Here is a 12,040-nt window from a genome sequence, read left to right as displayed (position 1 = left end):
GTACATGTGTTGGAGTTCAGGTTTCTGATGGCTCTCCTCCAGTGTTGTCGGTTGATTTAACGGACTCACTCCCGTTTGAATCCAGGATGCTGAGGGAAATGTTTTGGTTTGAACGAGGGGGACCGAGAGGTAGAGTGAATGAAACGTGCTCCTCTAACTCGTAGCAGCTGTGGCCACTGTTAAACCCAGCGTGGCCTCTTCCTCCTCCTCCTCCTCCTCCTCCTCCTTCCAGCTGCTGAAGACCAACTGCACACACTCTTCACCATAACAATACGCAGGAACGGATTCAAAAACTAATCCCTCTATACCTCAGCACAACTGCAGAGTCACGAGGAACTGTTGTTGCTGAGGTTAACAAGAATCATGAGCAGAAATAGACCGAGAACTCTGCTGGCTTTAAAAAAAAAAAAAAAAAAAGAAAAAAAAAGAAAATCATTTGGATATTTTGCAGCGGTTACTGGAGTCGTGTGATTTAACGTTTGCCAAGTTCCTCATTCTTCAGCGGAAAAATGCATGAAAGGGACACATTCTTGACCGATGCAATGGAGTGCTAGTACCAATACATGCTGGCTTTATATATTCATTTAACCTCACTCACCAGTATGGTTTTATAAGAGCAGAATGGCTTATATAACACATATATACACATGTTAATTATAATACATTGTACAAACATTAAACATTCAATTTGTATTATGCTTTATATTTAAGCATCAATAGTAATTGCCTGAATGTACTTACTATATGGTTAGAATATAGATTAAGTCAAAGACTATAGACTACACAAGACATGTCATGTGTATACTTTTGAATAGGGAAAAATGTAATGAAATTCAAGAACAAGAGCCAATCATCGATCACTATAGACCAGGAATGTAAAAACTTTTAGCTCCAAAGATTTTAGCTCCAACTTGCCTCAACACACCTGCAAGGATGTTTCTAAACAGCCTAAAGCGACGGTCACACTAGAGTTTGTGTGCAAAATTCTGTCGTACGGAGCTGCAAAAAGGGGTGGGATTAAACAAGCTTATTAGACATTTAAAAAAGCTAGCGATTGTTTCATGTTTTAAATTTCTGTCCAGAGATGTCATGTTTTGATCCTCAATTTGTCTCACGCAGTCAAGTGCCGCGATTTCGCAGGTCAGAGTTCACCAAGTTTAAGCTTTGCACCGCAGCAACCTGCGAAACTTGATGCATGACCCTGCGTTTCCAGTCTGACGCATTCGTGTGCGTATGAATGGAAGTCTATGGGAGAAAAAGCCCAGTGTGACCGCAGCTTAATAGCTTGATTAGCTTGTCCAGGTGTGACTGATTTGGGTTGGAACTAAACTTTGGACACCCCTGCTATAGACTGATGATTCTCCGAAGGAGGGGCTCGGACCAAATGTGCATTTTTACATTTTCAGAAGTTGTTATGAACTTTCTGGGGTCAACAAACTTAATGGAATCTTAGCAAATACTGTTCAGAGACATGGACAATATATCCACATAAAGCTTGAAATCTCTTCTTTTAAACGAACCAACTACACTTGAAACCAAATGTTCTCTGGTTTTGTAACAAACCTGAGCTACAGTCCATCCCGTCAATCATATATCACATGATTGAAATGACACAGATACCCACAAACTTGTAAACGAAGAGAGGTGCCTGTCTGAGATTTGCCTCCAAGACCAAGTTGACAATTACTTCAGAAGACCAGCATGATTGGATTCGGAGGATAATGTGGTGTGAAACGGCCATAAATAAGGTTGATGTCGTGATCTTGTTTCATTCAAGTATGCTTGCGCATTTGATTGGGCTGTCTGATTCAAATGTTTACAAACTATACCTAAAAGACATTTTTTCTTTATTTATTTTTTTTTTTTGGTGATTGCAATACAAATATGAAATTTATTCGGAAGCTTGGCACACAGGTTTGGAAAAAATGTCCAATCATACTGTCCGAGAGGTGTTTCAAAGTTAGCAGCCGAATTAAATTGCTTGCTGTAAAGAGGCTGTGGCCAGGTTTAGTGTTAGTTGCATGTAATTATGCATAATTAATAGTAATATATGTCATTTTAATGGAATTTTTTATTTATTCATTATTTCATTCATTCATTTTCTTGTCGGCTTAGTCCCTTTATTAATCCGGGGTCACCACAGCGGAATGAACCGCCAACTTATCCAGCAAATTTTTACACAGCGGATGCCCTTCCAGCCGCAACCCATCTCTGCGAAACATCCACACACTCATTCACACTCATACACTACGGACAATTTAGGCTACCCAATTCACCTGTACCACATGTCTTTGGACTGTGGGGAAACCTAAGCAAACACAGGGAGAACATGCAAACTCCACACAGAAACGATAGCTGAGCCGAGGATCGAACCAGCGTCCCACCAACCTTCTTGCTGTGAGACGACAGCACTACCTACTGCGCCACTGCATCGCCCAAATTTTTATTTATGTAAATGTAAATTTTATAATTTTAATAGGAATTGTTATTAATTAATTGTAATTACTATAGCATGTACTGTGCATGTGTAACAAGACTAAACTAACAACAACAAAAATGTCACCCATACTTCTTTTAATATATATATAATAACGGATTCTTTGATGCATTATTTAAGATGCACTGAGTTTTAGAATCAAGTGTCAAAAACAGAATTAGCAGTAAAATGTGGAATGTCATGAAATTTTGAATATATATAGTAAACCACAAAAGAAATACACACATATGCAAAAAAATAAAAATAAAATAAAAAATACAGAAATCTAAGGCAATATGGATGCTAACTTCTAAACCTGGACAGAGCAACACTACACCATTATTATCTACTTAAAAGGTAAAACTGGGTGACGAACAAATCCTCAGTAATCAGATCTCATGTCCGAGATAAACTATTCAGTTTCTCATCACAAACCATTGTGCGGAATAAAAAATAAAAAAATAAAATAAAATGCATCGATGCATGTTTGCCTCCATCATATAACTGAAAATATTTATGCTGACCTTTACAAAAATACCCCACATCCCAAAAGTGGTGTCCAATTTTTAGACTTCATGATGCACCACCAGCAAATATTTCCCTCAAAACAGGATACTGTGGGTGCTGTTCTCAACCTGACATAGGAGATAATTCGGACCAGCATGCTGTTTGCAACAAAAGCAGACAGAACAAAAGCTTGCTAGTTACTTTATTTGCTTTAATGGAGTAGAACATCCTTTCCACCCCCTGTAGATACAAATAGTTCACTGCAGGAAGCTCATCCATGACAGCAGTAAAGCCGCACAAGATTTAGAGCCTGAGGCAAAGTTGTGACAAGGCATATAGTTCCCCTAGAATTTACACACCATCAACTTACCTACTTTTGAACCATAAAAAAATGAGTTTTATACAAAATTCCAATAATTACAAAATAAGATATTTTGAAGAATGGTGGAAGTCATTGATATCCATAGTAGAAAGAGGCAACACCTTAGTTTAGAGTCCACGTGAAATTAGGCATGGGATGACAACCGTTTTCAAGGTATACTGCGGTTTGGAAAAGTCAAGGTTTTAAAACCGTCAACATTTTCTGCAATACCGCTCCTAAGGTATGTGTACGATTTTTATGTAAATTTTATGTTTTGTTTTTTAGGACAACAATATCACGAACAGAAAAGATGCCATTTTAAATAAAAAAAAATCTGTTTTTGAAACAGTAGTCAATAATTAATTTAGCCTGACACGTTTACTGCTCCAAAATATTTTTTTACTTTTCTTAAAATAAAATATATTGTGTTCAAAAGGGAACAAGTTTGTGTTTTTTACCCAGACATTTAACCTGTTAGCCAGCACTCAGTTTTGGGGATTTACACCTACCTAACTTTAAATAGTAACAGTTCCTGACGAGTGGCGTAGCGAAGCAGGGGGGAGCCATCACAAATCAAGGAGCGGGGAAGCAACAACGTGAGGAAGCCTTCACAAACTGAGGAGCGATCACAAACCGAAAGCGGCGAGAGCGTCAATGAGAACCGGCGGCGAGAAACAGCGCGGAGCGTCTTCTCCAGTGTAAGCGTCAAGGAGAGTTAAAATCAAGTCAATTTTGAGCTACGATATGACTCGGTTCAGCGGCAAGCAATCAGAATGAAGTAGTCCACTGCTTGAGAGGTGTTTAGAGAACACAGACCTGTAAACTTTGGTTCCGACCACAGTTGTTCCCAAGAGTTGGATTATTGCGGTTGCTGGATTTTCAATTATTAAAAATCGCGACGACGCGGGGCCTCCTAATCACGCCCCCCCCCCGCCCCCCCCCCCCCCTGCGGGCCCATCCGCTATGCCACTGTTCCTGACTCCAGTAAGCTACAGACACTTTGAGCTTTACTGTGGTAAAAGGAGTATCTGCATTCAGGACTGACATGTTTACATATTATTAAGTGTATTTGTCTGTTTAAACGCACACCCGAATCCCAAAGTGTTCTGCACTTTAGCGGATCTGGGATCGGTTTATCATACGGAACGGGTCCGTATACATGCATTTGCTGATTCAGAGGTTGCATTTGAAGGGTAATGATCGGCGCACAGCTTTAATGGAAAGAAAGTGAATGCAGACGTTTTTATATTAATTTCAGCGTGCTTTCAAGATTAAAAATACACAAGAAATATGGGAAAATACTTAATGATAGAATGATAGTGGGATTGAATGGTAAAATACAAAAGAATCCCGGCAAAAATGGAAGGATTGACATGTATGAAGGGAACAGGAAGTGTTTGTGGAATAACAGTTTTGCGAGATAACACAAAACATCTCTGCGAGGGAACGCAAAAACTTTAAAATATATATATTTTCCTATTACTGTTTTTTTTCCCATGCATTTTTTTTTCTCCCACTTAGTTTTTTCTCTTTCACCCATTTTTCTCCCCACCATCATGTCCCTTCTGGGTCTCCGTACATTTCAGTTAGAAGTACATCAACATACTCAAAGAAAACCTCATATTCTACATCCTCAATCCTACCAAATGCCTACCATTTACTAACTATTAAACTATCAGCAAATTAGTAGTTTATTGAGCTAAAAGTCTTATTGGTTTGTTAATAGCGAGGATTGTACCTTAAAATAAAAAGCATGATCAAAAAAAATAATAATAATAATAAAAGACAAAAATGACTGCAAGTTGTGAAATGTTTTCAACATATCCTCTTTTGTGTTCAACACAAAAAAGAAGCTCAAACAGGTTTGGAACAAGTGGAGGGTTAATAAATGATGACAGATCTTTGATTTGTGTGTGAACTATCCCTTTAAGCAGGTTTAAACCACTCAAATCCTGCGCTCACAAAACCAGTTGTGTCAGACAGGTTTTCGTTTGACTACACATGACACCAACACGTCCAGACCAAGCAAACCTGCCAGAAAGTGACTAACACACCACAACTAATCTCTTTACACTGGCATAGTTCTTTGCATAGTTCACAAAAAATAACAGAAAGGCCAGCTCTTATTCCTGTATAAATGGCACACTCTGCCAGCTGCCCAACTATATATCACCTTCTGGCAATACCGATGTTTGATTTTAAACGGTCCAACAACTAAAACAAACAGATAAAGAGGGTGAACCCGTCAACTTTGGAGAGACTCAGTCATGATAAAACTGATAAGGCGACAGTTGAGAAACTGGTTTTTGTCAAAGGCACAAAGACAACTTGTGTACAGCATTAATGACTAAACACAGAGCAATAACGGCTTGATCTCTTTGTTCCTAATGACTTTACATAAGGGGTCGATTTAAGAGGTCAGCCATCCAGAAAGAGCAAAAACAGGACTGCGCGTTTCAAGGTCAAAATCAATAAGGACAGCAGGAAAAGAGGGGGGCACCGTCTGTTAGTGGCCTGGGGAGAGGGGTCAGATTTTAAGTTAGTTAACTGAGAGCCTCAGATGAACACTGCAGCTTTAAGGATGAAGTTGTATCACTAAACTAAAGGGGCGGAGCTGAGGTCAAGATGTGCTTTTTTATTATTGTTATTATTTAGATAATACATTTTTCAATGCATTTCTTATGGCTTGATGCTTTAGATGTATTGATTTGAGTAAATGTTATGGAAAATGTTAATAATAAATTTAAATTTATTCTAAAAAGGTCTGACAAAATTTCTTACACATTTTAAATAAAATAATGGTAACTTTTTAGTTTAAATGGATAGTTCATCCAAAACCTATTATTTGATCATTTATAAACTTTATTTTTAACAAATCTGTTTGAGTTTCTTTCTTTCTTTCTTTCTTTCTTTTTTTTGTTGAACACAAAAGGAGATATTTTGAAAAATGCTGAAAACCATTGACTTTTATTTGTTTTTTTATTATGGACGTCTGTGGTTATAGATTTCCAGCATTTTTCAAAATGTCTTCTTTTGTGTTCTACAGAATAGAGAAACTCATAAAGGTTTATAACCACTTGAGGGTGAGTAAATATTGAGTCTATTCTTCATTCTTGGGTGAACTATCCCTTTAAGAACTAATTCTCATTATTAGTTATTGGTTTATTATAGGGCTGAGCCAATAAACGATATTATATTGAGTCGCGATAAAATTTGTCAATAACAATGATAAGCTCTGGACTTTTTTACTTAATATTAATCTATGAGCCAATCTCACAACAGAAATGTGCAACAATGGGAATCTGTGTTAAAAATGATAGGAAATGTGTTGAAATTAGAGATGTCCACTGAAAATGCATCAGCCTAAAATATGATATGCCATTTAATGAAACCTCTAATTTTTGTGGCTTCAGTTATTTTTGGGGTACTCTTTTTAATTCTAGAAGTATTAAAGTGGTGTATTTTTAAGGCTAGGTTGTGTTTATAAGAAGCAAAGCAATGTGTGCTCATTCTTCATTTGTAAAAAATAAATAATAAAAAAAAAATCACATTATTTTTTCATATATTTATTTTTTCATATATCTTACTTTAATTATATACTGCTACTCATCTAACATGAAAACGGCCATCCTCCAAAAGCCCGTCCTCAAGAGGCTCTGATTGGTCAGCTAACATAATGTGCTGTGATTCGCGGATTGGCTCTACTTCACCAAAAAGCTTCTCTGTGATAACATTACAGCGCCTCTGGCCACGCCCCTTCTGTGCACGTGGTGTATACATGCAAATTGGTGTATCTATGCAAATATTTAAGATTTTTGCAGTTTATTTATTATGTTCGGTTTTATACATTCCTAATCCTACCCAATACATATATATATATATATATATATATATATATATATATATATATATATATATATATATATATATATAGGGAGCTGGGTCTATTCTACGCAAGCTATGGTGACTTTCACCTTGATATTTTAGCAGATGCATACCTGACCGGTGTGCCGTCAGACTACTGCAGTTTGGCAGTTTCACTTTAACTCATGAACATTTCATTCATGCCTTCGTGACAAATATTTGACACAAATAAGTAATAATACACTTCACGATGTGTGTGTGTGTGTGTGTGTGTGTGTGTGCGCGGTCCTTTACAAACAGCCGCGTCTGTGAATCTTGACGGAAAATATTGCAAAAAGTCCTACATGACAGTGCTTACTGATCACAGTGTTTACTTCATTAATGCCACTAATATCTGCACACTCCACATGCTATAAATTAATTTCTGTTTAGTTCAGTTATGACTTTAGTCAGATTAAGGGAATCAAAAATCACTGTTTCGAGTTTATGTAGGCATGAGTTTATATACAGTTAAAAATTCATGTTTACCTGAATAAACAGTTAGTAAACACAAGTACATCTTACTGAACATGATTTATTTTCATCACCAATTATCAGAGTAGAACAGTTTCTCAAGCAGTTTTTGATGCATTTTGGAAACAGGAGATGAGCCCAAGCTCTAATGCGCCACCTGGCTTGAGAAACCCGTTTTCAAATACTACTTATTATTTGAGAAGCACACATATTCTGAATGCCTTTGGCAGAATTCAATTAAGCCATTTTAATCTAGATTAATCCAGATTAATTCCATGATTAATCTAGATAAAAAAAATATCTATGCCCACCTATATATATATATATATATATATATATATATATATATATATATATATATATATATATATATATATATATATATATATATATATAATTTTTTTTAGGTCCTTGAACCAAGGTTATTGTACCATATGTTGATTTTTTTTAACTCTTCTGAACTTTAAACATTCACATTCACAGTTGTAATGTGTTTTTATAGCATCAATGTATATAATGTATGCATTTTGAAGATAGGTACGCCATTCAATAGGAATGACAATAAGAAAGTCTGGTACGTCATTCAATAGCACAGTACAATTGTGACAACTTGCACCATGCAGTGCTGAGATAAGATGCTCCACAAGCAGTTTTTATTTTATTTATTTATTTATTTATTTATTTATTGCGGGCAAACTATAAGCTTCATGAGTGATTATAAAGAAATTGACTTTCAGAAGTAAAACCCACATTTGGAAATATTCAACTCAATCACTAGCCATCATTTTCCCTATATCCTCTCTTTCAACATGATTTATGAAGGAACAAACCCAACGATTGACCTTTAGCCGACTAATTAATTATTAGCCCTTTGTCAAAAGGATGCTCTACTAGTAGGCTAATAAGACAGCGGACACGCCCCCTTTAGAATTCGACTTCAAAAAGGAACGTTAGAACACGTTTAGAATACCCTAAAATGCTTTCAAGATAGTCATCTCGCAGTGATTTGAGACGCCGCCACTATACAGTTAATGAAAATGTGGAGCACCGGCTCACAGCACCCCACTCGGATCCTCTTATATGTAGGTCAGTGAGGAATGTAGCCTACTGTATATAACGAACTAAAACAAAAACACCCCACGCGTCCTTTTTCAGTGAATAACCCGAGCTTTGGTCAATCGACAAACAGTCGTCAAACAATAGGAGAGAACAGTTCCTCCTGACGCGAGATATCCGCCTGTTCCCCCCTCCGCAATGCACCGATACACACCTCCATTCATTCACATTCAACGCCTCCGTCTGCGACACTCGCACACCGGCGGTGACACGCAACTATCCGCACACTTTAACACAACTCACGGACACAAAGACACTCACAATATGCGCGTGGAAATTAATCCCCCAATTAATTACGCTCTCCCGCGAGAGTCATTAACCAACATATTGTGCTGCAAATCAAATTCAATTAGCACTTATAAGCGTATACACGATAGAGAGATAGTGTATTTCAATCGGTCAGTGATGTTAGTGACTGCTGTTTAAAGTACTGACACTCTCGGCGGTGGAAACAATAGAGATAACGCGTTGATATTGATATTCAGAAGTAGTCCAGCACTGGTTTGCTTTACCTTGAGAGATGATAGTGCATTGTCCGTCCTGCTCTCTGACCCTGAAGCTGCAGCATTTTCCCGTTGAGAACCCGCCCGCTCATTATGTCTCTCTCTCCGCTTTGTTCACATACTCTTCATACAGTACAACATCCCGCGGTCGCTTTGGAGGTTTGAATGAGAAGCGGCTCTCTCTGCGCAGAGCTCCGGTCTCACATTCAGAGAGTAAGAGAGAGATAGAGGGAGGAGAGGAAAGGAAACACCCCCACATGTCCACCCCCTTCCCTGCTCTTGTCTTTCTCTCCTCCAGCTGTGAGTCTCTGACTGACTCAATCATCAAAACCGCCAGTGCCAGATAGCATTACGGTGTCAGGCATTATTCAGGAGATTGGGCTGTAAAAATGAGAATTCAGTGGTAGCTAATGACCTGGTTTATTCAAGCCAGAAGTACTGTTTAGGTTGACTGAACCAACTTGTATGACACAATCAAGAAAATGACAAATCCAGATTTATTCTGACTGAAACAACTGATAGACCTGATTGAGTCAACTGAATTGAATATTACAGAACGAACTTGTATGACAAATATCTGAATCAAATTAATTTGACTGAACCAAGTGAGTGAGAAATTGATTCAGAACTTGAAAATCAACTGTAACTGACAGCCTTGACTATGGAGACTGATCAGTCTCAAAAATAATGTCTACAAAATAAAACACGAAAAACTGGATTCATAAATACACAAATCCAATTCGTAATCCATTTCATAAGCTGAAAAGACGATTGAAAAATACACAAATCCAATTTGTAAGTTCAAAACGCGATTCAACAGTACACAAATCAAATTCAATTGTGAGTTCAAAACACGATTAAAAAATACACAAATCTAATTTGTAAATTCAAAATACAATTCATAAATACACAAATCCAATTCGTAAGTTCAAAACACGATTCAAAAATAACTAATCCAATTCGTAAATTCAAAGCACGATTAATAAATACACAAATCCAATTCGTAAATTCAAAACACGGTCCATAATTACAAAAATTCAATTCGTAAATCCAAAACAGGATTCATAAATACACAAATCCAATTCGTAAATTAAAAACACGGTTCATAAACACACAAATCCAATTCGTAAGTTCCAAACAAGATCCATAAATATACAAATTCAATTCATTTGACAAAAATATTTATAACTTTTACTTGTGAATTCATGCATTTTGTGTTGTATTTACAAACTGCTTTCAATTTACAAATCGGATTGTGTAAAATGTGAATTGTGCAGTGCATATTAGAACTTTATTTTGTAAATGTATTATTTTTATTCCCAGAGCTGGGTTGCGCCTGGAAGGGCATCCACTGCGTAAAAACTTGCTGGATAAGTTGGCGGTTCATTCGGCTGTGGCGACCCCGGATTAATAAAGGGACTAAGCCGACAAGAAAATGAATAAATGAATGTATTATTTTTGAGACTGATGTGGCTCCATATTTGGCCGAATCAACTGAACTGAATAGCACAAACCAACTTCATGAATACAATTGGACCAACTCATGTGACTGAATTTGCATAATTTGTTTTGAATAAACCAACAGAATTTAATACTAAACCAACTCATATATGACTGAATCATCTATTTTATTATGGGACAAATTTATTTAATTGAACCCAATGAATCAAGATAATTTTAAAAAAATGAATCAGAATTTGAGAATCCCCTGTAATTCGTAGCTATTGAATGAATCATCTGAATTGAAGAACACTGAATCAACTTATATGACTGAACTGACTATTTTAATATGACTGAATATCAACCAATCAATCATTTTCTTTTTGGCTTAGTCCCTTTTATTATCTGGGGTCGCACACAGTGGAATGATATCCAGCATTTGTTTTTATGCAGCAGATGCCCTTCCAGCCGCAACCCATCTCTGGGAAACATCCATACACACTCATTCACACTCATACACTACGGACAATTTAGCCAACCCAATTCACCTGTACCGCATGTCTTAGGACTGTGGGGGAAACCGGAGCACCCGGAGGAAACCACGTAAACGCAGGGAGAACATGCAAACTCCACACAGAAACGCCAACTGACCCAGCCGAGGCTCGGACCAGCGACCTTCTTGCTGTGAGGCATCAGCACTACCTACTGCGCCACTACGTCACCCATGACTTTAACAGTAATCATATGAACTCTGAAAAAATATCACAGAAAGAAAATAGTAGTAGATGCAGAGACTGAACATGAACAAACCACACAGCCCTGTAAAGACATCGGCAGTGAAAAGACACTCTTCTTCTGTATAGTCAATAGGCTGCTTTTGTAAATGAACAGTCTGCTTGAAGAAAGCCAAGACTCTGTTGGAACCACTGAGACGATATCATGAATAAACCTTTAAGAACAGAGGACAAGCCAGAGAGAAAGAGACAAAGAAGGTCTTCTTCCATTGCACACATGCACACACACACACACACACACACACACACTGCTAGCTTCAAGCAGTCACGGGTGGCCCTGATGTTTTTTAGCGCCTAGCCAGGTGTGTGTGTGTGTGTTAAAGGATGTGACAGACATGCTTGATTGGACCTTTGGCAGCGTGTACAAAGACAGCAACTGCAGGTGTGCCAGTCTCCTGCCCGCAGTGTTGCCTGGCACTAGGAAACGACAGGGAGAAGGGCAAGAAACAAAAGGGACACTAATGAG

At 37.5% G+C, this 12,040-nt stretch overlaps 1 protein-coding gene across 21 annotated transcripts in view; it reads right to left on the bottom strand.

Moving 5' to 3' along the window:
* nav1a (neuron navigator 1a) overlaps nt 1–12,040 on the bottom strand; it is a 270,784-nt gene that overhangs the window by 87,710 nt on the left and 171,034 nt on the right. For 5 of the 21 annotated variants that reach the window (XR_012398960.1, XR_012398961.1, XR_012398962.1 and 2 more), the window contains exon 1: nt 9,350–9,507. The exons of the other annotated variants lie outside the window; for them this stretch is intronic. Coding sequence is in view for 2 of the 5 variants with exons in the window: in XM_073939771.1 (XP_073795872.1) it covers nt 9,350–9,432 (83 nt within the window). In the remaining 3 variants the exon portion in view is untranslated. Of the gene's footprint in view, nt 1–9,349; nt 9,508–12,040 lie in introns of those variants that run through there. 21 annotated transcript variants of the gene reach the window in all.

Source organism: Danio rerio, chromosome 23 (assembly GCF_049306965.1).
Source record: "Danio rerio strain Tuebingen ecotype United States chromosome 23, GRCz12tu, whole genome shotgun sequence".
NCBI lineage: Eukaryota > Metazoa > Chordata > Actinopteri > Cypriniformes > Danionidae > Danio > Danio rerio.
The sequence above is the reverse complement of the archived record's forward strand: the minus strand, read 5'-3'. Positions and strand labels throughout refer to the sequence as shown.